At 41.9% G+C, this 25,701-nt stretch overlaps 1 protein-coding gene and 1 long non-coding RNA gene across 3 annotated transcripts; one reads left to right on the top strand and one right to left on the bottom strand.

Annotated features, from left to right (window-relative positions):
- Window positions 1–1,785: 1,785 nt before the first annotated feature.
- pld5 (phospholipase D family member 5) lies at window positions 1,786–24,888 on the top strand. Of its 2 annotated transcripts, none has more exons than XM_011479600.3 (10): window positions 1,786–2,477; window positions 10,367–10,503; window positions 13,493–13,676; window positions 13,819–13,927; window positions 14,245–14,372; window positions 19,499–19,696; window positions 20,129–20,280; window positions 20,432–20,597; window positions 20,671–20,761; window positions 23,991–24,888. In XM_011479600.3, exons 1-10 carry the CDS (start codon window positions 2,313–2,315, stop codon window positions 24,239–24,241), a joined length of 1,581 nt encoding a protein of 526 aa, XP_011477902.1. In that variant the 5' UTR covers window positions 1,786–2,312; the 3' UTR covers window positions 24,242–24,888. The 2 variants fall into 2 exon arrangements, with proteins under 2 accessions (XP_011477902.1, XP_011477907.1); XM_011479605.2 differs by lacking the exon at window positions 1,786–2,477 and adding an exon at window positions 8,580–8,828.
- LOC110015550 lies at window positions 2,328–10,420 on the bottom strand. The gene is made up of 3 exons (XR_002290772.1): window positions 10,341–10,420; window positions 5,467–5,498; window positions 2,328–2,537 (listed from the first exon to the last, which is right to left on the bottom strand). It is a non-coding gene; the product is annotated as an uncharacterized LOC110015550 (long non-coding RNA).
- Window positions 24,889–25,701: the final 813 nt, after the last annotated feature.

The following is a 25,701-nucleotide window of genomic DNA, read 5'->3' as shown; positions in this document are numbered from 1 at the left end:
GCAACCATCTGCAACCAGCTTTCATTTTCTCACAAGTTGACAAAAAATTCAAGGTTTGTTACTTCTAGTTTGTTGAAGTCAATCTTATTTGCTGATCACTAAAATATTTTTGTGTAACTTTAGATCAAATTTAAGTAGTTTGAGTTTCAGAGTTGCAGCACCATCTGTTCAGCTGATTCTCCATCCATCCGCCTCCTGATTCCCTGCAGTCTGGGTTCTTCCAGCAGCAGCTGCTTTGTCACACACAGTGAAATAGACATTCATCAAGATGTATAGTTTGGTGCTTAAGGAACCTCAAGAGGCGCACATGTGCCAAAGTCACCATCAGATCATCTTCCAAAGAATTTCCCTTCAAAACCTCTTAAATTTGTCTTTTTTCAGAGTAACTAAGATGTTTCAGAACAGATTCCTGAAGCTCCTCCCAACATCACTGATCTACAAGGACAGCAACTCCATTTTGAGAGGCTTTTAAAGCCAAAAAGTCTTTAAATACTTTTATCATGTCTTAATTTCGATTCTAATTATATAGTGCGTAATGATGTCAGATTTAAGGTCAAACTGTCTTTGTGCAGGTTTAGAGAAAAGCTAATTACAATGGTTAAGTTCCTCCTTCTCCCTCCGCCTGGGTCTCCATCTCTCCACCACAAACAACCCAAATGGCTTACCTCCCACCTTTTGCACAGCAAGTACACACAGCAAATTAGATTTTAGAGGCCAGGCAGCCAGAGGTAGCACACTGCTAATTGTATGTCTCCGGATATTCTGCTCCACTTCCTTAATCCATCAAAGCTGTGTCAGAGTTTTTATTCCCGTCGAACCACTTTCTGCAGGTGGGCATTAGTGCCACTGTTAGTGTTTCTTCTCATTTTCTCACCTATTTTTCAATCAGAAACTGTTTCTCCAGCGGGTTTTCTTTTACATCTAAAGTATGATAAGAAGCATTTGCACTGCTGCATTTGCAAAAAAAAAGCAAACTCTTTGAAAAGCATGAACTCCCTAAACATTAGAAAGATTTTTTTTTTAAACAACACCTGTAGCTTGACTTTTTTTAAAAAACAATTTAGATCTTTCTGGGACTTTTGAAAGAAAAAACAAGTTTCTACAGAGATTTCTGCAACTAGATTTCAGTGATCTGATTCACTGTTTGTCCTCTGACAAAAACATTTTAAAGTTATAAATTGACCTCCTTTTAAACATTAAAATAAACATAATTTTACAAGTACAGGACCACTAGTAAGTCTCTTACAAATATCTCTCCACTTGGGGGTTAAATGATCATGAGATGCCAAGACAAATAGGTGAGGGGCTGTAAGCTAATGGGAAAGAAGGTAAACAAATGTAATTTTCTCATAGCTGTCCACTGTAGGGTTTTCTTGGTCTGATAGTAGTCTTATCGCAGTGTAACCCCTGATCCTCATTTATTACGGCTGTCCTGAACCAAAAGCCGCCAAAGCGTTTTGGTGCTAACTTTAGTTGATGAGGTACCGTCCCACACAGGAAATTCTGGTGCATCGTGGTGTAAAAGCTATCTGAACAAGCTTCAAAATGAAGAAATGGTACCTGTTCAGGAACGTGGAAACCTCTTTCCTTTATGTGTGAAGGCACAAACTTTTAGCAAATTTATTTCACATCTTTCAACCGACTATAAGGCAGACTTTTACTCTTATTATTTTACTTAAAGCCTGCATTGATCTACAAATTTCTGACTATTTAGTGTAACTTTGCCTAAATAAAATTCTTTTTTTCTGGTAGTACAATTGATGTGTGTTTTTGGATCCAGTAAAAAATGAGGCTGAGTAAACAACAATAGTAAAGGTTGACTTTGTTTCTTGCACGCAGAGAACGTGTCCTATTGGCTGCATTGGGATCATCTGCCTCTGCAGGTGTTAGTGCTGCAGACACCAAGCGGGAAATCAGACTGGAAGTTTGAGACAGCCAGTCTTTTTGCCAGATTGTCTACAATTTCTTTTATCATATCGCCCCAGCAACACCGCCAGTGTCAGCTCGTAGCAGCTCCTGTTGCATCCTCATCCTGTCCAGAGACCAACTAAAGCCCACTCTTCCCATCCCCCTCCCACAGGAGACCGTACTTTACCAGCTACACCCACACTCATCCTCCCCAGAGAGAGCGTGAAGAGGTTGTGTTGCTCTGGCCACAAACGGCAGAGTGCAGGCTGAATGTAGCTCAGACAGCACAGAGACCGACAGCAGCTGATTCAGCTTCAGAGAGAGAAATGTAAAAAGTAAAGAGGGGATACAGGACTGACAGTGCGTCTTCATCCCAGGGGACTGCATCAGTACTCGGGCTGTCAATGGAACTGTCAGCTAATCCACGGTTTGAGGAGCAGGATGAGGCTCCCCCAGCTCCGTCTGCCTTCCCGTCTCAGATGAAAAGCAGCGGCAGCAGCTACAGCACCGTCCAGCAGCAGGGTTACTCTGCATCCATCTTCCTGCGACGCAAAGACAAGCTGGAGCGGGTGAGCCAACTGTCAGGCATCTTCATCAGATTGTGAGCCTCCTCAGCAACTTTACTGTCCCTGTGGAGCATATACAAGTGAAGCTGTTAAGCCCTGATGCTAATCTAGAAAGTTTACTGTGGTATGGCTGTAAAGATGTAGTTTGATCCTACATTTATGTGCAAGAAAATACAGACATTTGCTTGTGCAAATTCAAAGCCATACCTAAAAAGACAAAGTAAAGCATCATGCATGTGGGCTTGTTTTGAGTCCACAGTAGTTTCAGCCTCCAGGAATCCATTTCTTGTGTGAGCTTGCTGTATCTCAGCATTAACTCCAGACAGTTGCTGCTGCACAGCTGAGCACTGCTGCCTCCAATGAGAACTGATGACCGCTTCATCACTGCTGACTCCCACTAAGTTCATTTATACAAACACCAGGAGATGCAACAAAACACCTGGAATCTCACACAAGTAAACACTAAAAAGACAAAGCTGTTTATTTTTTACTCTTGTGAAACTGATGCTGAAGCTGCTTCATGTAGGGATTTTTGTGTTAATCCTTATGCTGTGAGAGTGCAGAAAAAATAGGGGACACTTTTTGTTATTACCTGCAGCTCTTTAAAAACTATTGCTTAAATTAGATTTGTTGGGGGTCATCCATTTGTACCAGCCATCTGTCAGCCAGAAACTTAAAAGTGCAGCAATTTCCAAAGTTTTCATCCTGCAATAGGATGACCTCTGTCTGGAGCTCCAGTCTGTAGTTCTCCCTCGGTTTCCTCCCTGACCCAAAGCCATGCAGACAATGCTTGTTTTCTCATTTTGTTTGCCTTGTCCTGCACTGCAAACAAAGAAAAACCAAGCAGCATCCTCAGAAGCCATTAGTGATAGATTATATACAGCTATTAAAACAATGAGTCCGTCTGTTCCAAGTATATTTGGTACAAACAAGAGTAGGATGCATTCAGATGCTGGCACTTTCTTTGTAACATGACTGATGAAGCAGTTACTAATTTTTGGGTAAAAGTTTCTTTGTCTGAGAGTGTAGAAACTATTTTCTTCACAATGGGACCTCAAGCATCATGATCAGTTAATCAAAGACTATTTCATAGCACTTTGGCAGAGCCTATACTAACCAAGACTAATAACATGGAAAACAGTAATTAAAAAATTAAAGTTTCCACTTGAACACAATACTCATTTTAAAACTGTTCTAGCTTTGGCCAATAACAGAGCAGAACAGTGATGTGTCAAAAATCAACAGTCATAGTTCTCTAATATTTTGGACCAGCCTCCGTGTAAGATAGGTCAATCCACTGATTGGACCAAGAACCGCAGCAGAACACAGAGTTCAGCCAGGTTGGTTTCCACCTAAAAGCTCATTTAGGGTGAGAAGAACCAAGGCCAAATATTTCAATAAAACAAATTAGTTGAAGCCCTTCCAGAAATGTTTGTGGAGCCATCAGGAGGAATGTGTTCATTCAAATGCGTCTAACCCAGCAGCAGTATTTCTAAACAAGTTGGAGACAATGGAGGCTGAAGTGGTTTTGTCATAAAAGCTGTCACAGTGATAGGAGCTGAAAGCATGAATAGCTTTCTCCAGGTCAATGTTCTCTGGCTTCTCTGCTTCTGAAATGTTGGGCTCTTTTCAAAAGTCACTCCAACATCTCTGGGGTACTGTGGTTTTGTTTCCTGATTGCACTGAGACCAACAGCTGATGAAACCCCCTATTGGGGGTGTTCAGGAACGTGTGCAGACGTCAGAATAGAGTGCGTTTGTGGGTTTTGTGTAGGGCTGTACCATCTTACACCAGCATCAGCTACTCAGCCTGCCTTACAAACCAAAGTACAAAAACATTAGGACAACTGACACTTTAAAAGGAGAAGGCACAGAGTGTGGTGTTCCTAAGCTATTTCTGCTAGCTATTTTGGTTCTTCTGGTTCAACTTGGTGGGAGTTTTAATGTAAAGAACGCTGAAGAGCGGGTACTCCAAACTGCCTGTAGGCCAAAACTGCCATCAGATGCATTGAAAGGTGCAGCGACACGACTCTCTCATCCACCGGTGTAAAGTTCAACATTTGGTGGCATCAAATCCAGAATGGTAAAGAGTCAAACCTCTTAAGTAATAGTTTCAAAGCCTAGGCCTAGAGCCTGAGCCTGAGCCTTCCAGAGAGATGATGTTCTAAGTTCACAAAGCTAGATTCATTGACCGGGGATTGAGCCAACGAGGCACCGCCACCCAACCACATTGCACCAGGACCTTTTGAACTCTCCTCCAGGTGGTGAGTCCAACCAGGTGGTGGTTTACAGAGAGGGATTCTGAAGGCCTTGAGCAGACTTTCATATACCCTGACAACACAAGCTGGCTGAAATGTGATTGGATAAGAACTTCTCCACCATAAACAACACTTGTAGCAGCTGAAGCAAGTGTAATACAGCATGAAGAGAACAGATAATAAGTAATCATTTGTCATTTTTTAAAGATTTTATTTAGTTTTTAATTACTTAAATAATTACCAGCAAATCATTTAACCATATCCTACATGAAGAAAATGGAGTTCCAACTCTACTCTTGACAAAAACCCTCCCTGCTCTCCCCTGCTGAAGATTTACAACATTAGTTATGATCTTTATTAACCGTTTAATAATTTAAGATAATATTCTTAATGGCATCTGTACGCTTAGAAACTGCTTTCAGAAAAAATTACCTCCTGCTAATTACCAACATTTGGACACTACTGAAAACAGCGTAGTTATTCATAAAAAACATAAAAATTACTCAACAATCCAGGATAATGATGCCAAAATATTGGTAAAAATGATCAATCTTCAAAAGCAGGAGAAACTGGAGTTTGGGTTTTTTTCTGAATGCATTATTTAATTTTCATACTGTCAGTAAACATGGAATGAGCTGTATAATTCATATATTTTACAACTTTTCATCTGGTGCTGTAAAAGAGCTGAACTGGGTGTTGTGTGGTGAAAAAAAGAAAAAGCAGATAGAGTCTGACCTTCCTGCAGAACTCGCTGCTCCGACATGCATCTGCAAACCCAAAAGAAATGACCATGAATATACTGTCGATGGGCAGTTTATGACAATGTTTTAAATGAAACAGAAAGAATAGATCCTACACACCGATTAAGACTTGATAAATTGAACCAACAGTAAAACTGCTTCTGCGAGCAGAGACTCATGGATGCATTCACCTCCATCACACTCAGAGCAAAGAATCCTGCACATCCACTTTGTCCTATTTCTTCTTCAATGTTGTAAATGGAAAGTACTTTTTCTTATTTACTGAGGCTTACTGAGGCTTAGGATCACCCAACAGCTGGATCTCCCACCTCAGCCTCTCTGGCTTGTTCGTGGGGCGGCCGTGGTGCAGCGGTAGGGCGGTCGTCCCATGATCGTAAGGTTGCAGGTTCGATTCCCGCCTTGCACGCCCATGAGTCGAAGTGTCCTTGGGCAAGACACTGAACCCCACCTTGCCTCTGGTGGTAGGCGGGCGCCTGTGTTTGGCAGCGGAGCGACCACCAGTGTGTGAATGTGTGAGTGAATGTGTGTGTGACTGGGTGAATGGGTCTGTGACTGTAAAGCGCTTTGTCCTTGTAGGAAGAAAGGCGCTATATAAGTATACGCCATTTACCATTTACCATTTGTTGCTCAGCTCCTTTCCCATCACCTTTCACTCACATGACCCTGACTATGGCGTCATGGGAATGTCACACCCCAACCACATGCGGAAATTCACCTTTGGTGTGAAGGTGAACCTTCATGGGAGCTTGGCTGGGCACTAGAAGAACCAAACAGAAAATCTAATTCTGAGCATCAAATGTAGGCGTGTCAGCAGAGGGAGGCAGACCTGCAAGTTATTTAAAGCTCATGTGCTCAACTAATAAAAACAGTATTAGAGAGATATTTTAGGAGGCACGGGAAACATAGAAGACCGCTCTGACTGAGGAGGTTTAGTTATAGCTTTGAATTGTGTGCTTTATCAGAGCTCTTTGTAAACTAAAACTGAGTAAAAAGCATAACCTAATGCCCTGGTTAAAACTCTAAAGAACATACAGGAGATTGTTTGTCTGATCTGTTTCTCAGCTTGAAGGAAGGATGGAGCTGCACACTAGGATGCAATCATTAATATATATCAGCACAGAAATGGCAAAGACTTATTTTGCTTTAAGTTGGGAGGTTAACATTCTAAGGAGGACCTTAAATTCATCTTTCCTGTCGGAAATGCTGTGCAGGAATCATCCAAGCTGTGATCTCTGAACTGAGCAGCTTCTATGCTCTGCAGCTGGATCTGAAAAGAACATCTGATGGTATTCATGTGTCATTGCAGTGTCTTTTTCCTTGTCAAGAGTGTGCCAGTCTCATCAGTCTGGGCTGTGACCTGATGCAATGGATGTTGAAGTGTTCCTAACAGTCTGTTCAGATTGGAGGCAAATCATTTCTCTCTCTTTCTGTCTTTGTTTTTGTTCTGCCCCGAGTCTGCAGTGTTAGGAACTTTGAGTTCAGTTGGAAAGTGGCTCAAACACTTTAGCCCCTCATAGTCAAACCAGCCACTGTGGAAACTGTCCATCACAAAGGCTGACATGGCATGCAGCACAAAACATTCTATGTCCACCAAGAAATATTCAGGTGTATTGGCTAGATATAGTTGGGCTTACTTCCATGCTTGGCCTGGGTTATGGAACTAAATCCCTTGAAAGGGGTTGGATTCTCTGCCAACAGTGGAGCAGCTCATGGTGAGAGACAGGGGGCTTGTGTGGACTTACTCGTAAGCCCGCAGCTTGGTCTCCATGTGTTGGAGATCACCCAAGTGCACAATAAGGTTGTGCAACCAAAAGGTCTGTGACAGCGGTTTTGGCCAATGGGCCAAACAGCAGTACAAAGTACTTGGCCATCGTGGTGTCTTTCAGAATGGTACAGGAAAGCACCCCGACGGGGTACTCCATTGTCCTCCTGGAGGGCTTCAACATCCAGAGCAGTAACAGTGACACTTGGAAGGGCATGGTTGGAAGGAATGGCCTCCCTGATCTGAACCTGAGCGATGTTCTGTTTACGACAGTTTGTTTCTCATGACAGTTTGTCCCTAGAAAACACCATGTTTGAACACAAGGGTTTCCATTAATGCTTGTGGCACCAAGACACCCAAGGCAGGAGGTTGAGGAAAAATATTGTAGTTGTGTCAGGTAACCCTCAGCCACGTGTCTTGAACAACCTGGTGGTAAGTTCAATCCTCTGGCGATGGGGAAACCAGAAGGACTTGGCAGAAACAAACACATGTGAGCGTGGTGGGGATGTTTGGCTGAGCCCTCAGGGAAGTCGTCCGCACTCATATCTGGAATCACTTAAAACGGGTACGGAGGGAGGCTCAGGACATGTTCTCCACCTCTTTTGTGTCTAGTTGTGAATAAAGTCCACCCCAAATACCTAAAATCTCTAAAAGCTGTGAGACTGTCTCGCCTAGCACATCTCTACAGCAATGTGTGGCAGTTGGGGACTGTATCACTCGATTGGCCAACTTGGACAAGGAGCTTATTTATTGCAGTCGGAAGTAAGTTGAACCTGTTTAAGGAGTCTGTTTGACTCGGGAAAGGAGTCTAGGAAGTCTCACCTGCTGTGATTTCCACCTCTGTACTGACAGAGCTGGAGTAAGGTGCATTCATCTGCGAAAAAAGGTTGGGACAGCCTTTGAGAGTTTTTTTTTTTTCATTTTACTGCTTTCAAAGTTCCTGTTTGCTTCACAAACCACTCTAAAAGGAAAGCCTTACAAGCTGGAACATTTTTGGAAAATTTGAGCATTTCTGACACTGACTGCCCTGCATTTTCTTTTTGGAGCTTTGTGGATCCTATGGAATTAGTGGAAACTGACTGGTTCAGAAACTTTACACAGGTCCTTCTGATCTAATGATGAGGCTGTCTTAAGCACTAAAGACAGGTCTTTGTGTCTTTCCTCTCTTAGCGGAAACCAGCTGCTCTCTGCGCCACAAGTTTTGTTCACACAAGGTGAATAAAGAGCCAGATCCCCAGTGAGAAGGAAGAGGAGGGATGAAGATCAGAGCCACAGCCCCGCATTGGCTGTCTGAACAAGGGGGCTGGTATTTTAGGCTCTGTGTTTCTCCCCACCTCCACTGAGATGCAGAGTGAGCGGCGCTCAAGTGTAAGCGAAGCATGTCAGGAGGCATCAGAGAACAGGAGCTGAGGTTAGAAACGTGTGAGGACGAGAAACTAGCCTGATGCAGGCAGAGATGAAGAGCAAACAGCAGACAGACTGAAGGCAGGTGGACAACTCGTGACTGATTCCCATCAGAAGTTTGAGCAAGTGTTGCCGTCATGGCAGGACCGGCTGTGCAGGAGCCTCTGAAGGTGTGTTCATATTTCATCCAGAGTCTCACTCTGAATAGAGATTTTTATGTATTTTTAAAGGAAAAAATCTTAACTGAATTCCCTTTTTTGCAACAGTTCAGCCTGGGCTCCATTATCTTCACAGGCTTTATGTAAAATCCATTTTCTCTTCAGGCTTGTGAATGGAATCACCATTTATTGTGACTGCAGCAGGAGCGTACATTTGCAAAGGGGATTCCATTTTTCAGATGCTTTAGTTTATTCACTAATACATAAATTAACTGCAGAAATCCTAGCTGACTCACTATATTTTCTAATCTCAACCCAAAAAGTAGTGCAGTGCATTCGAAGTTCACAATAAAAGACTCGGGAATCAGTTTTTAGTCACATATTTATTCCAAAAAGTGTTTAAATTACTCTGTTCGTAACCTTTAAAGATTGAAAACTACAAAAAAATTATTTCTTAGAAAAATCGGACAGTAACCTAAAAAGATTGGGACTGTGTTAAAGAGTTACGGATTAGGAGCTTTCTGTGAACGAGTGACTTAGTTAGATGAATGTGGCTGCAGCCGGTGCTCCTGAGGATTTAGGCAGCTCCCTGATGGATTGCCCTGTCTAAACCAGTCAGGCTCCTTCTCTGTCAGGCTGCTTTATTTCCTCGCAGTCGTGTTCGCGCAGTTGAGTCCGGTCCTTGAACTCTGCTACCCATAATGAAGCAATGTCCAGCAGACAGCCTCCGCCTAAGCGAGACAGTACAGAGAGGACAGGGGAGAAGGCAGGGTCCACAGACAGCCCAGAGCGTCACACCTAATTGACCCGATGCTCAATATTCTTTTTCATTTTATTTCAGCACTAACAGAAGCTGTCGCTGGAAGCCACTTCTTTGGAGAAAATCCATCTTAAGCAGTAAACTCATCACTCGGATGCAATTGGCTTGATTGATCAAACACACAAAAGAGAATATTTAATGTGAAGTTGACAGCTCCCCAGGCCACAAAGCCCAACAGCAAAGGAGCTGGATCTGCAGCCGTAAGCAAAACAGAAGTGCTTCTCTGCACTTTTAAAACTAAGAATTAGAGTCCTCGGGCAGGGCAGCATTATTAGCATCGACTCTGTATGGCATAGACTGTGCACACACACAGCATGTCCACAAATATGGTCTATAATATGTCTTTTCATTTAAGCCACAGTGGTTGTTCCTACTCTGACGCAGAGCTCATAAAAACCCTGTCAGCTGGGAGCTGCCTGTCAGCGTGAGGCTGAAAACAGAGCAGCAGAAGGCTCAGTTCTGCAGAACCTTCTGTGTGGAAGCGCAGTTCACATGACTACAAGATGTGGGGGAGTTTATTTGCACTATAGAGCACTGAACCCTGCAGCGGGCCGGTCCTCAGCTCAGACCCCTCTTCTGTGGCACAGCAGTTGTATTGATCATGAATCCTAACCTCCAATCGATGTCATTGACTGAGAGCAGAAGCATTTAAGCAGCACTCATTTTCATTCGCTCTCCATCCCAAAACTACTGTCTGCTCTGACTTTTGTTGTCTGCCATTGTCTTCCAGACGCAGCAGAAGTGTGTTGCCATCTTTGCGCTTCTCTGCTGCTTTGCTGTGCTGCTGGTGCTGATCTTCTCCTCGGTGGACATCTGGGGGGACGATGAGGATGGAATCACAGAGGAAAACTGCAGTCGAAACTGCCAGTAGGACCTGAAAACACACTTTTTCCATTTATGCAGAAAGCAGATCAGTATTTGAACATATTTGAATGCAAAATTGTTATTTTAAAAGCAGTTTGCGAGTAAAAAATAAGGGGATAAGCTGCAGTTTATCTCAATATTGAAACCCCAACTAGACCTTAATGGTCTTGTACCAGAACAGCAGACACAGTCCTGTTAGAGGTAAACATCACCGAAATTACATTAAATCACAGCTCAAATATTCTTCAATGGAACCTTTTAGTGTATTCATGTTTTACTAAAAGTCAATATTTTTATGATAAAATAGATTTTTGATGCATTTAGTGTTCTGGGAAAAAGGTGAAGCATTTTCAGCCAAACTATAATCAACATGTTTGATTCTTAAGTTAACAATAGCAGTGAGAGGAAAAGCTTCTCCTTCATGGAAACCATGATTGTTCAGGCTGTAGAAACAAAGTCTGAGGTAAGTTTATTAATTTGTTGCTGTTCACCTTTCGGAATACCCCGTCAGGGGACGCCACAGCAAATCAGCTTGCACTGAATCACACAGATGGTTTGGCAGAGATGCCCTTCCTAACACAATTATCTATTTTATCTGGACTTGGGCCCCTTGTGGCCACAAAAATATCTGTCGTGCAAACAGACTTCTGTTACTGTTTAGGCTAAATATTTAAGTCTGATCACATTTAGATCCAGTCTTTCAAAAGAACTCACTGGACTGATTGACTTCATGGCTTTATGAACTTAAAACTCAATGCTGTCAGTATTCCACCAAAACTTTTGGTTTCTTTCAATAAAAAATGTTGCATGTTTGTCCTTTTTACAATCATAAGTTCACAGAGGCGCTGCCTTTAAATTGCACTTTTTATTAAGTCACAAACTGCAAACAAACCTGTTAAACATAAACAGTAAAACCACAGCTGACACACAATATAGATCCACACTCTGCCTCAGTACTCAGAGGGAGGGAATCAAAACCTGTCGCAAGACCAACTGTCCAGGACACTTTTTTCAATTATTCTTTTTAATCTGTGTATTTTAGTAATCATAACTGGTTTAGCTGACTATGAATATTCTCCTGTCCAACACCTCAGCAAGCAGATAAGAGCTGAAGGCCTCTTGTGTCGGACAGATTTTACTGTTTAGGGTTTATGGATCTTCAGACAAATGAAGTGTATATTTTTATAAAGTCCTTCTGTATTTGAGGCTAAGATTTACCTATAATAATTATGTTTATATGCATTATTTTTTAGAGGGGCGGGAAAAAAAGAAGTGAGGGAGAGAATGGGATGTTAAAGATGGGGGAGTTAGTGGGGGAGCAGTCGATAGTACAGTCACGACATAAGAGTGTCATGGGTAAATTGCATGACTTAGTTCTAACATACATGGCACAGTGGCCCAGTGGTTAACACTCTTGCCTCACACTAAGAAGGCCCTGGTTCAAGCCCCCAGCTAAGAACCCTCTGTGTGTAGTTTGCATGTTCTCTGTTTGTGTTGGCTGGCTGTTAGAAATGAGAAAATATGAAAATCAGAGTGTGGTTGTTTGGACATCCCATGGTCATTTCACAGCCTCGTTGGAATCACATGAACGTCCCATGTGTAGGGCAAGCAAAAATGGTCATTAAAGCAGTGAAAAAAACTGTGTTCTGGCCATCAAAAATGCAGCTTTTACCCCAATTCTAAAAGTAACACGTAATTTATGCCATTTTGTGTACCCAAAGACGGGTGTTAAATGCGACGTTTTATCATGTACAAACAGCACCTTCAAAACGCCATTCTAGCGCGTTCAAAACCGGGCACCTAGAGCTCCATTTTGTTGTCACATATTTGCATTAGAGTTCTTCGCTGTCGGAGTTGCTGGGGTTCCACTCCCAGTTAATTTTTTTTGTGCATAGTAACATTTCACTAGGCATGAAAAACATGATTATTTTCTATTCATGTGAACATCTTAAAAATCACAAATAAAGTGTAAACTGCCGTCTCTACTGGAGCTTTTGGGAAGTTGGAGTGTTTGTTAGTTGAGAAAGTGCAGAGTCTAATAAACCCCTGTTTTTTAGTTTTAGTTGTTTTTAAAAAGATGTTCATATGAATAAGAAAAATCATGTTTTCCATGCTAAATGAAATGTATTAAAAAAAAAACCAAACAACTCCTTGTAAAAACATTGACACCTGTATTATTCCACTGAGCACTGGGAAGGTGACTTTGTTTGTATCCTAACAAGAGTAACTTATTACATGTTGCTGAACATCACATTATCACTAAAGATTTGCTCATCCATGGATTTTTCACAATTTTTCAACAGGAATCAAGTGTTTCTGCTGCAACAGCATGTTGGTTTAGTAATTTGATGACTACAAAATGAGATTACTTTATTGTCTGCAACAAAGCCAGTTTAGATCTTTTTTAATGGTTTATTAATGTAATACATACTTGTAAATGCAAAAAAGAAGAAGAAGAGCAAAAAAGAAACACAAACTACAACTATAATAATACTCTTACTAAAAGTCAACAAATGATAACAAACTGAGCGGAGGATCTTGTGTTCAAGCGTCCTTGGGCACTGTACACCATTTGCCAAATAATGGAACTCCAGCTTTGTGGTTTTGGTCTTGTAGTAAGATAATAGCCAAGAACATTTGTCAAGCTATCGATACTGACAACAACAAACCGACAACACCGACAAAAACCAACAACAACAATAAAATCTTTATTGTGAAGTGGGTCAGAACATAAGGTTAAGCTTTTGAGAAAACAAAGAAGAGGTTGACTTAGGACACATGACACAACTCTATTATAGGGGATCTTTGATGCTGACTCTGTGATGATTAAAACAATTCATCCCCATGTACTTCATCTTAATGTCCTTAAGGATACTCAGAATGTGTTTTTTATCTCATTCTGTTTAAGGGAACTTTTAAAAAACTTACACATAAAAAAACACAAAAAAGTTATTTTTTAGGTACTATGAACTAAAACGACTCTGACTTTCAGCATCGTGCTCGTGGAGAATATTCCAGATGACCTCTCTCTCCACTCGGACGGCAGGCTGCACCTCCCTCTCTCTGTCGCCTTTCACTCTCTGCTGGACCAAGCAAAATACTCCATTGAGGTAGTGTCCTCTGTGTGGGACCTAACCTCCTGGGACATGGAGCCCCCTCCCAACACTGCCAAACAGGTGATGCTCCTGCCTGCAGCGCATGTAAATGCACCGCATTCCGCATGTGGTCTGCTGGAGCTGCTGCAGAAAGCTGTGGGGAACCACTGGACAGGCTGTACCAATGCTCCGCTGCAGTTTCACTGAGGATTCTCTGCTTCAGGGACAACTGTTGTTCCAGCGACTGCTCAACCTGAAGTCTCGCAGAGTCAAACTGAAGATTGCCAGCAGTTTGACAAACTCCTCAGAGCTGAGAGCTCTGGCAGCTCACCGTGAGTGGAGGTCATGTTTTCTACTTCATAGATTTTGTCTCACTGTACATACAGAAAAAAAGAAGACTCCAGAGACTCGGTCTCCTTTAACTCTTTTCCTGTGCTCCATGTTGCATTCAAGAGCTTTGGTTTACACCAGAGAAGATGAATGCATATACACATGCAGCATCCTGCATATAAAACCACATGTCAAACTGCTCATGCATGCAACTTCACAACCAAGGTTAACGATAAATGTGGGATTCCTGCTAGTGCTTTCTGCTCTGGCAGATTTTTTCCATCTCTCAGAGATTTCTGTCTTTATTTCACACATCTAGAAGCAGAGGTTCATTTTGTGAACATGACCGCTTTCACCCGGGGTGGGCTGCATTCATCCTTCTGGATCGTGGACCGGCAGCATATTTACATCGGCAGTGCTGATATGGACTGGAGGTCACTCTCCAAGGTAACAATACAAATCACCAGCACAGGTGAAGGGAGGAGGAGAGGGGGGGGGGGGGGGGCTCTTTATGCTCAGAACTCAGCAGAGACTTCTGAGTTTGATAAAATGCTACGAAACACAAATACTTTTAAGAATGAATGCTTTCTTTTAATTAAACAGAACAACAGAAAATCCAAGTCAAAGCAGACGTTAAAAAAGTGATCCTCTACACTCGTTGCCTTTTTCAGTTGGAGCTCAATATATTTGAAGATAAACTAATCAAAGCAATTAGACGCCAAATTTAATCTGCAGTCAAAATCAAACATCAACTTATTTGTGGAGGTTTCATGTTTGGGTTGTGTAAAAGCTGTGATAGACTTCTGTGGTGTTTTGACATAATTTCTTCAAACATTTTAAAGAAGCACCAAAAACTCTGATGATCGTAGGTTGCATTGGGTTACCTAAGCAAAAAAACTTGCAATGAGCTTTTTGTTTAAGCAAAATTCAGCTCAGCTTGTGACCTTTCAGTCAACAGCAGCTCCAGACTGATGAGTCAAATGTGAAATATTCCACTGCAGTTTGTTCACCAACGGGTCTAAACAATTCCGTAAGTGTGAGAACAGCAGTGAAGCACAGTGGAGGTTCCTGCATGTTTAAAGCAGAATTTCTGTTAATGTGATGAAGATTAGGCCAAGCTTAATTCTGCAGCAATAGAAAAGAAAAAGGAAAGTCAGAACACAAAGCTCCAGTTCATGAGGATTGGTGCTTTTCTTAATCAATCTTACACTCCTTACAATAAGTAAGGGATATTATGAAAACTCAGTGGACATCACTGTGGAGATATGGAGGTTTGGGGTGATAGAAAAGCCACATCCTGTGTTTACCACATAAAGGTCTCTCTGTGTACAATGTGTCTTACTTATTGGGCCCAAAATTCCAAAATTAAAGAAAAACCTTTTTAACGTACCATCAATTTCAACATTCTGTTGGTTTTGCCAGTAAGTCATTCAAAGTTGATCATTGGAACAGCCAAGAACACACAATGTTGGTTAACGGATGAACAGCACCACCTGGCCATAGTGCAACTTTGGGTTGGTAGTAGGCAGTCACATGAAGAAGGTGAACTTGGTGAGTCTCAAAGTATCATCAGCAGGCTCTCATCAAGACACAAAACTACTGGCTGAGTTTGTGACAGACCCAGGTGGGGAGCCCCACTAGTGACAGACCCCAACAACCAGTAGACTACCCAAATACCTCTGCACTCAGATGTGGTTTATCAAATGCCGCACAGCTGCACGCATGTTAACCAGATGTGAGAGGCGCTATGGGTTACCAGACAAAGCATTCACAACGAACTCCACCGCTTTGACTTGAATAACAAACGACAGCTGCAGATAACTCCAATGACACCAAGACACCGCCATGAACCTTTGCAATGGGCACAAGACCCTGTGACCTGAATAATTCAGCAAAGGCCTACTGTCCTGTTCACTGATGAGTGTCAGGTGATCGTCAGAGAAGACTAGGTGAGACATGCCCTCGGGTCAATATGGCTTGCTTTGACCAGTCTGGGCAGGTATCACCAGTCAGCGCAAATCTGATTTGGTTAATGTGTACGGCCCAGTTACAGCACATTCTTACCCCAGAGACATCATAGAACCCATCATCTCCTCCAAATTCCATCAGCACACCTCCAACTTTCTGTTCATGAATGATAATGTTTCACAACAGAATTGTCGCAGCTCAAGTTCAGGATTTGGGAGTGCCTCATATTGCCAGCAATGTCCACTGACCTGAACCCCACAGAGCACGTCTGGGCAGTTCAAACAGAGACTGGATGCCTCAGAACAACATCATGAGTTTAGTGAGGAGCATAAAACATTGATGTCAAGCTGTCATTGCAGCAAATTGTGGAAATGTCCACTTTAGACATGGTCAGTTTTTGTTATTTGGGGCTATCTTTACTATTGTCTTGATTTTTTGGGGTGATAAAAAAACTAATTAAATAGGGTTTTTCTTATTCATTATTGGCAATATCAAAGGAAACTTTTACAAATTGTATTAAAATTCAGACCAAATAGCAAAAACACCTGTGTAAGTAACATCCCTCACTGTGAGTAGTATAGTGGCTTGTCTTTTGCCTCCTCACTCACACTGGGTTTCAGTTCTTTATGAACTAAGCAGCTTTCTGTTTGTAAATCATCCTCTTCTTCACAAGGGCCCCCTTTGTGCTTTAGTCTAGTTACTTTAAAATGACTTTATGCAGGTTATCTTAATCTAACCCTGTTATCCCAGACTCCAAAATGATGTAGCAAAACTGAGCTTTAAGAGTCCAAGCCACCCAAACAGAATCATTTTTAAATCCCTAGCAATAAGTAGACGTGTACACAAACAGAGTAAACAGAGAACATGCTTCGGTGCTTCTTTACATGTTGAAACATCAAGGTAGTAAACTAGATCACGTTCAATTTACAAAACAATGGTCTATAGATTCCAGATATACCTATATCATTGCTGCTTTGGGACAAAGATTCTTTGAGTTTGGGATTGACTGCATCAATTATTCATGACCTGTAAACACTCTTGAGTGTAAACATGTCAATAAACCTATTTGGTTTCTGGTGCTCAAAGCCAGATCTTCTTGTCCTCACCCTTTGGTCACACTATGAGTAGGTTTATGTAGTTAGTCATTGTTTAGATTATGTTTAGTTTTTTTTTAATATGTCTAGGTTAATGTTCCTATCATCTGTGTTGGGTCTCTGACACAGATCCTATATGTTCTGTGGCCCAGAAGGGCAACACTTTTGAGGAGTTTTGGTTCAATTGCACAACTGGATCCAAAATCGTTGACTGGGACATCATGCCACCACATTCAGGTGGTGACAACCACCTGGTCTTCATAACTAATTTGAAAGAAATAAAAGGAAGTGATGGTTTTGGCCCCAGAACCATAACTGGAATATCATGAGGCAGCCTACAACTCCCAAAAGAACAACCTGGACGTTTTGGAAAAATGTTAATGTATGTATGTATGTATGTATGAATTGTACTGTTAATTGTAGTTGCCTGTTCATCTGAATGTGACCTCTAGAATCTAAAGAGGCTTTTACAGCACAAAGATCCACCGGTTCTGTTTTTTGTATGTCCTCAGAAGAAGGAAAATCTAAATTCCTTCTTTTCTTGTGACAGACCGAAGCTTCTGTTGTTCCTGCTGTGATGAACTCAGAAATAGAAGCAATGCAGAACAAAGATAAGCTGTGCGGCTAATGACCATGCAGGAATATATTTAGAACCGCTGTCTTTTTTTTTTTATCTAAGGCTACGTTCACACTGCAGGCTGAAATAACCCAATTCTGATTTTTTTGCCCCTTTGCGACCTGTATCGGATCTTTTCTTTACAGTCTGAACGACACAGATCTGATCCTTTCAAATGCAACCCTGGCCATTAGGGTATGTGGTCCTGAATCCGATACGTATCCGATCTTTTGAAAGGCGACCTCCGTCTGAACGGCCAGGCCACATTTATCCGACCTGTACGTCATTGATACGCTACAAACTACATAATTCTGCGTTGAAGTAGGCGGGAACGAGCACATCAACCATGGCAGATGATGCTGCTGAGACCAGTCACTGGAAGGGAAGGGATGTCACCGATTTGATTAATATTTGGGATGACAGCTCTATTCAGGCCAAACTCAAGGGCTCTTATCGCAACCGGGTGGTTTTTGAAAAAATTTCCAGCGAAATGGCAGAGCGTAGGTACAGACGATCCTGGCTCCAATGCCAGCGAAAATAAAAAGCCTCAGAGTCAAATACAAAGAGGTTAAAGACTGGAACAAACGAAGTGGCCGTCAACGCATCTCTTGTCCATTTTACGAAGAGCTGGACCGCATTTTGGGGGATAAGCCCGGCGTGGTTGACAACCATTGTTAACGTTAGCTACTTCCGCGAACAACGAGTGACGTTCACCATTGAGTACTCTTCTGCGCATGTGGGTCACTTCTGGATCATTTCACGTTCACAAAGGAGATCACAAAAGTTCGCATTCAATTGGAAATGTGAACGGCCTTGCAAAAAAATCTAATTTTTTCAAAAAGTCGAGATTGAGCATTAAGCCCTGCAGTGTGAAAGTAGCCTTATTGTGTTTGGTCCTAAGAGACTTTTGATGTTTGTTTCTTAGACTTTTTTGTTTATTCCAACTTAGAAACAATAAAATAAACAAAGTCTGTAAAAATGCACACCTCTATTCTGTCACATCACTTTTAAAACTAAATCTTGAGTTTGGACCTTGAGTTCTAAACAAAAATATTCTTTAATTCCTACTTTTTCCTACTTATAAGTCTTTGTTTCGGAAAATGTTTAAATGATCCAGATTCAATTAAATGTAATTTTATTTATATAGCCCAATATTACAACAGTAGTTGTCTCAATGGGCTTCATATCGGTAATTGCATAAAAACAAGAAATCAGTTATAAAATACAATAAGTAATTGCTAAGCTAAACTGAACAGACAAGGCTAAACTGGGTATCCCTGTCTTTAGACCCTCCTTCTTGGTAAGGAAAAACTCCGGGAAAAAGGAAGAAACCTCAGGGATGTCCACATGAAGGAGGCATCCTCTCCCAGGATGGACAGGCGACGTACCAGAACTCCTAGAGAAGATTTCGCCTATCTAGCTCTACAACTACACGTTTGAATAGTGTAGCGGATAGTCTTCTTCCAGATGGAATTAGGGGATGGCTGGGGGGGGATGAGCCAGAGGCAGGATCGACAGCTAAATACAGGAGCAGTAATGGAGACGAGCCAGAGGCGAGGTCCACGGCCAGATCTAACAATGCCTCTATCTTTCTCTCTAATATGAAAAAACATCTGCTGTCAGACTCCTTTGTGAATGCAGACAAAGGTTGCTTTTGTTATCAGGCTACAATCACTAGTGAAGTGAGGGAATGTGCATACTAAGCTAACACTTGTTCACGTTCAGAAGGTATTGAATGGTTGAGACTTTCCTGCAAGTAGGTGACTTAAATACCTTTGGGAGCATTTTATTAACATTTTCTGGCAATCATCATGAGGTGAATGTAATACAATGCTGAAGATGTCAAGGAATCCTGCCGAACCCTGTTGTCTCCTTTGTGACCCCCCCCCCTGCAGAGGAAGGAGCTGGGTGTGGTGGTGTATAACTGCAGCTGCCTGGCCCTGGATCTCCACAGGGTCTTCTCCTTTTACTGGCAGCTCCATGATCGAGACTACATTCCCTCCATCTGGTCGAAGAGAGTAACAGCCCTCTATGGGAAGCATGAGGCTCTGGACCTGAAGCTGAACGCCACGCCAGCCTCGGCCTACGTCTCTGTGAGTTTGTGCTGCTTCAGGAAGATAATGCATGATCTTCGTAGTTCAGTGTTTAAAAAAAAAAAGTCACAAACCTCTGTCTATAGTCTGCAGATCATTTTGCTCTTTTAGCACCTTTTTTAGGTTTTTCAGTTTGGAATTTTTCTAAGTCATTAATTCCACAAACTAGCATCTTCAGACTGACCTAAAACAACAGGACCTCTGAAGCTCTGCTCCAGCATCAATCATCACCCAGGAGGTGACAGCGCCATGCTGGTGCAGGCTGCTGGCGGCTCCTAAAGCCTCCTCCCCTCCTGTAGTTGAGAGAGTTCTGGGAGGGTTGATATTTGATTTCAAGGCCATTAAAGGAGTAGTGTTAGGGTGCAACTGACATGCTAAAGCTAAAGACAATCTTCTGAGACAGTAGCATGATGAAGCTTGTCCTCTCTGCAGACTTCCCCTGAGATCTTCTGTTCTAAAGATCGAACCAGAGATGTTGATGCCATCTATCAGGTGATCCAGAGTGCAAAGACATTTGTCTTCATATCTGTGACCGACTACCTTCCCCTGGTCAACAAAAGTTTCAGAGGAGCTTCAATTACCAGGTAAGTGCCTGCAAGAGTTTTGTGGTAGGTTCAGAAAAGAAACGTTTTAAAGAAATTTGCTTCAAGAAGTTTGGAATAACGGGAAGCCTGTGTTAGCTGACTCCCTTCACGCTGCACAGGATCTTCCTCTGAGTGATGGCTGCATCCACAGGTACTGGTCAACAATTGATGAGGTGATCAGAGAAGCTGTGGTGCTGAGGGGAGTCAGAGTTCGCCTGCTCATAAGCTTCTGGAAGAAAACTCACCCCCTTACATTTAATTTTGTGACCTCGCTCAAGTCTCTGTGTCTGCAGCTTCTCAACTGCTCCCTGGAGGTGGTGCGTACCAGAAACTTCACATTTTCTGCATTTGAGCTGTTAAACTGAACTGCTGGGATGGGTTTTTTTCCAGAGGTTTTTCAGTCACAAGGAACATAAGGACGACTTTCAACTTAGACTCAACCACAACAAGTATGTAGTGACAGACAACGCTGTCTACCTCGGTGAGTTGATCTTTTTCCATTTAGCTGTTTTGATGAATCATGACGCATTTTTAAGATTTGAGCCACTGAAAAAAAAAGTTTGACAAAAAACTTGAAGATTTACGACGTCAAATCTCATAAATGTACGAAATTAGGACAGCAGTCACGTTTTATCCATTAATGGGAGGCTTGCAGGATCTCTGCAGCCCGCTGATGAAGCCATTGGTATATGAAGCGATATTTACGCCAGCACATTGCAAAAAAAACGTTCTAAGTTGCACATGAAAATATTAAAGGTTTGCCTTCAAATACTTTTTCTTTGCTTTCAATTTTTTTTTTTTGGCTTTTAAAAACTTTTTTTTTTTGCTTTGAAAATAATTTTTGCATTTGCAACACAAATGTTTGCCCAGACATTGTGTCTCATCCCGCTCTCTCCCCATCTTTGATTTTGCGTTCATAAGTTTCAATTTAGCGTGACATATCTGCCATCATATCTGCAGGTGGGTCAAGATTCTAACCAATCAGGTGTCTCTGTCTTGTATTGCCAGTGATTGGAGGCAGACATGGACTTTGTATTGGTTCTGTTAGAATGGGATTCTGAAGTATTCAACCATTCTGGCCCATTTCTCTCAGAGTAAAACCCACAAGGAGCAGCAAAGCCAACTTACATATTTTCTTAAATCTTGTCATATTTTTAACTAATTACCAAATCTGCAGCGTTTTTAACAAAATTATGACTATTACATGTCATGAACATACTTTTGATCACAATTGTTCAACATTTCAATTTAACTTTGCCATGTCACTGCCATGTTTCCACTGACGACGGCTGGTATTATTTTCTTTGTTAGGGGGAGGACTGACATTGCATGCTTTTCACCAGTGTGTTGTAATCAAGTGTGTAACCTGATATTGCAACTGTAAGTCTTTCAGATGTGCATCGGTGAGGCGTGTTCGGTGTCTGATTTTGATTAAGTTCATGTTAGAAAACACTGATTCACAGCGGTAGGTTGAACCAAACAGGCTGACAATCTTCATAGCTGCTGTGCATACAACACTATACTTGTTGGTGTCAACAAGGCACCAAAAGTTTGGTGCAGCCTGGTAGGCTTTGAGCTGGAGGTCATTTTGCAATGTTATTATTTCAATTTCAGCCTGTCCAGCATCCAAGTTCCCCTTATTCGCAGGGATTAGGGACCAAAGCCTCCAACAAATACGCAGAACACAGAGAACCACCCCGCCGCTGAAGAATGTCCGTCATCCATCCTTATCAAAAGTTCAGTGCAATTGATTTAACAGTAGTAGGAGTGTCACTCTGTACCTGAAAACCAGGAGCCCATGTTTCCTCTTTCATCACTTGAGAACCAGAGGTCCTGCAGCGCTATTTAAGCGTTGGGCATGGTGTAGGTACCATAACCATTCGGCCTGCAATAACTGTTCGGGGTCTTTTCGACTGAGGATAACGTCACACTACGGTAACCCCACTTGGACAAATTAGGTAGCGTGGAGATCTGCTCGGGCTCTACACATTTTCATTTCACGTTTCCTTTTGTAATCTAAAGTTCCTTTCCTTGATAAGTTGTGTCTGACATTCTTTGTAGTGTTTATAGAGAGATTTTGCCACAACCCACTTTGTAAAAAGATCTGTGGCTGTTAGAAAGAACCTGCTGCTAGGGTAGTCCGTTCGGCTGCAATGCACTTAATCATAATAATAAAAGCAGGAGATATATATTTAGGAGATATTCTCGCTCTATGTCGGAGCTCTGTTTGTTTACAACGGACTGCATAATATCTTCTTCTATGGTAGTATCATAATTTGTCCAGACCAATCACTATCTGACACATCATCTGACCAACGGACAGCCATTCACATAATGTGAGGTCAGCACTAGTCGAAGGACCCCGAACGGTCGTTGCAAGCCGGATGGTTATGGTACCTGCAACGGCGCGTCAGTCCAGCAGCAGCAGCGTGTTCTGAGCTTCGCTTCTTCCAGAAAAGGCCAGTTTCATTCATCATTCATTCATCCGGATGATAATTATTCTGCGCGATTTTCTTCTTCATCGTATCAGGATATTTTCTGGGCGCTTCTGAGTCAGTGGATGCAATTTCTCCATGCAGGGACAACTTCACTTATAGCATTTCAGGAACCGATGGAACCAGCTGTTGGAAGCTGACAGGCCGGCGTGCTCTTCATCTCCTCACCCCTTCCTCAGAAATTTGTGCAGCACCTCAATCAGTGGATGTGAAACTACAAATATTGAAATGCAAATAAGCATAAGCAAGTAAACTTTAGACGGAGCTCACTTGTGAGTTGTGCTATTTTTAGAACAGGCCTGTGGGCGACTTGTGTGGCCCTTGGGGGCGACCTGGTGCCCGCGGGCACCGTGTTGGTGACCCCTGATCTAGACCAATCAGCAGGATGTTTGATGGCAGATATGTCACGCTAAACTCAACCTTATGAACGCAAAATCATAGATGGGGGAAAAAGCAAGATGAGACACAACATATGCAAAAAAAAAAAGTTGAAAACAAAAAAAAAAGCTTTTGAAAGCAAATATTTAATATTCCTATTTGCTACTAAAGTTTTGTTTGCAACGTGGTGGAATAAATATCACTTTATGTTGTTATCCCTGCTACTTCATAAACACGGATGTGAACAATAATTGAATTTACCGCGGATACCTTCACATTCCTGTCTGTGTGTGTCTCATTACATTGCATTGAAGACACGGAGGATGTTTAGAGATCAGATTTATTTGTTTTAAAAAGGTCTACAAAAGCATCATACTCGTTAGCAGTCACTTTACATCCGAAGGCTAGAAGGCTACATGCTACGTGTCCCATCGTGCATCTCGACATAATGCACTGTCTCCCTATAACTGTAGTGTAACAACAAGACAAATGATAGGCTGGTCGTGATGCGTGATGGGATACGTAACATGTATCTAGCCTTTGTACTAGCCTTTGGATGTAAAGTGACTGATAACGAGTCACGCTTTGGAAGTCTGGGTTTTCCTGACTTCAGGGGGTCCCAACGTTTTTCTGTTTTGAACAGCAAAACCAATGCAAAGCCACCATGAGCACAGATACTCCACAGATGCTCAGTGGGAGTCATTTATATCCAGGGGAAACTTCTTTTTTAGATACAGTCAAACTGTTGAAACATTTGATTCCTGTAATGTTTCATTAATATGATCTAAATCATTTACGCTGATTTGCTTACTGGACCTGGTGTTCTTTTATCCACAGGAAACCACAACTGGGTCGGGAGTGACTTTGCAATCAATGCAGGAGTTGGGCTGGTGGTGAAGATGGCAGAAAATCCTAAGGGAGTTACAGTCCTAGAACACATTAAAGCTGCATTTGAACGGGACTGGAGGTCAAAATATGCAAAAAACCTTCAAGGGGGCAGCAGTCAACAGGAGAAACGCAGACACCTTCAGACACCAAAGGGTTTCTGGGAAGGACAGGAAGAAAAGAAGTGGAACGAACCTTTTTGAATGTTTATGTCAAAGCCTCATATGCCTGAGTAGATCTTACAAACATGTACACGCACAAAGAGAATGTAAACTTACACTAGTAGACGTGATTTGTGCCTTAATTTGAGTCATTCAGTTTGTCAAAGGCTTGACAGCTTCAGGTTTCAGTGATTGCACCTTAATCACCTTAATGGTAAGAGCATGTTCTGCTGCATGAACACTGACATCAATCTTCTGTTACAACCAATATACAACTGATAATATGAATGCTGTCAGTTGGTTGTGTAAACTCTGTATTTTGAATTCTGTGGTATCTAACCTGCACTTGTTAGATTCGTTTTTCATTCGTCTACAACAAGCTGTTCCCTAAAGGATGTTTTGATTGCATTATTTTTTGTAAGGTTACCAACATGAACACTTACAAGCCTGGACAAGAACTTAGCTTCTACCGGACATGCAAAGTGGGACCTCTGAAGGCTGTTCTTGATTTAATCCCACATTAACGCTGAGTGAGAAATTTCTGTTCAGTCAGGAGGATTTTGGATGGAGGGAGTCCATTTGCTCCTCACATCAGATAGACATGAACGCCAGAGAAGTTTAGGAGGAAATAGAGGTCAGAGCAGTTGGTTTGCATCATAAGTTTAAAATAAAGGGCTTTGTCACTAAAATTGTGAGCAAGATTTTTCAAAATCTCAAGGTCCCGTCCCAAGTCAATATAAAACCTTTGTCGTTTTCTAGTATTTTATTTATGCTACACAATCGCTTCCATACCATAGTGCATGCAACTTACTATTAACATGTTTGAATGAAATTTCAATAACAACAACAATTAGTTACTAGTAGACTGCTAGAATTTAAAAGCTGAGGAAAGTAGGATCCATATTGCTTCTGTCCTAAATTCTCATTTACTTCTCCTCTGTCCTTGATCACTTATTTATCATTTAGTTCTCCATGCCTGTGTTTGGCACTGTGCGATTCATGTGTTGTTCCTCTTTGGAGAGATTCAAGATTCCAGTTGGCTCGTCTCAGCTCCTGTCATTGGCCGTGGACCGCGGCTCTGGCTCATCTTGCAGTTCCCAGTCGTTCCCCAGTTCTATCTGGATGATGCCCATCTGCTACATACACTATTCAAACATGTAGTTGTAGATGTTAGATAAGCTAATTCTTTTTTCACAGTTCTGATACATCGCCTGTCCATCCTGGAAGAGGATCCCTCCATCATGTGGACATCCCTGAGGTTTCTTCTTTTTTTCCCCCGAATCCTCTTACCGAGAAGGAGGGTCTAAGGGCAAGAATGCCCAGTTTAGCTTAGTCTGTTTCGTTTAGTAATCAGCCATTGTATTTTATTACTGATTTTATGTGTTGTACAATTACCGGTGTGAAGCCCGTTGAGACAACTGTGTAGTAATATTGGGCTATATGAATTGAATTGAATGGAATTGCACTGCAATGGATGGATGGATGGATACTTGAAGCCTGAG

The sequence above is a fragment of the Oryzias latipes genome, chromosome 1, assembly GCF_002234675.1.
Source record: "Oryzias latipes chromosome 1, ASM223467v1".
NCBI classification, from domain to species: domain Eukaryota; kingdom Metazoa; phylum Chordata; class Actinopteri; order Beloniformes; family Adrianichthyidae; genus Oryzias; species Oryzias latipes.
The sequence above is the reverse complement of the archived record's forward strand: the minus strand, read 5'-3'. Positions and strand labels throughout refer to the sequence as shown.

Excerpts from the sequence above, each read along its gene's own strand:
- pld5 (XM_011479600.3), top strand. The coding sequence starts at position 2,313 with ATGGAACTGTCAGCTAATCCACGGTTTGAGGAGCAGGATGAGGCTCCC. Across the intron at positions 13,928-14,244 it reads GAGAGCTCTGGCAGCTCACC|AAGCAGAGGTTCATTTTGTG; the intron begins GTGAGTGGAGGT and ends TCACACATCTAG. Across the intron at positions 20,281-20,431 it reads AGAGGAGCTTCAATTACCAG|GTACTGGTCAACAATTGATG; the intron begins GTAAGTGCCTGC and ends CTGCATCCACAG.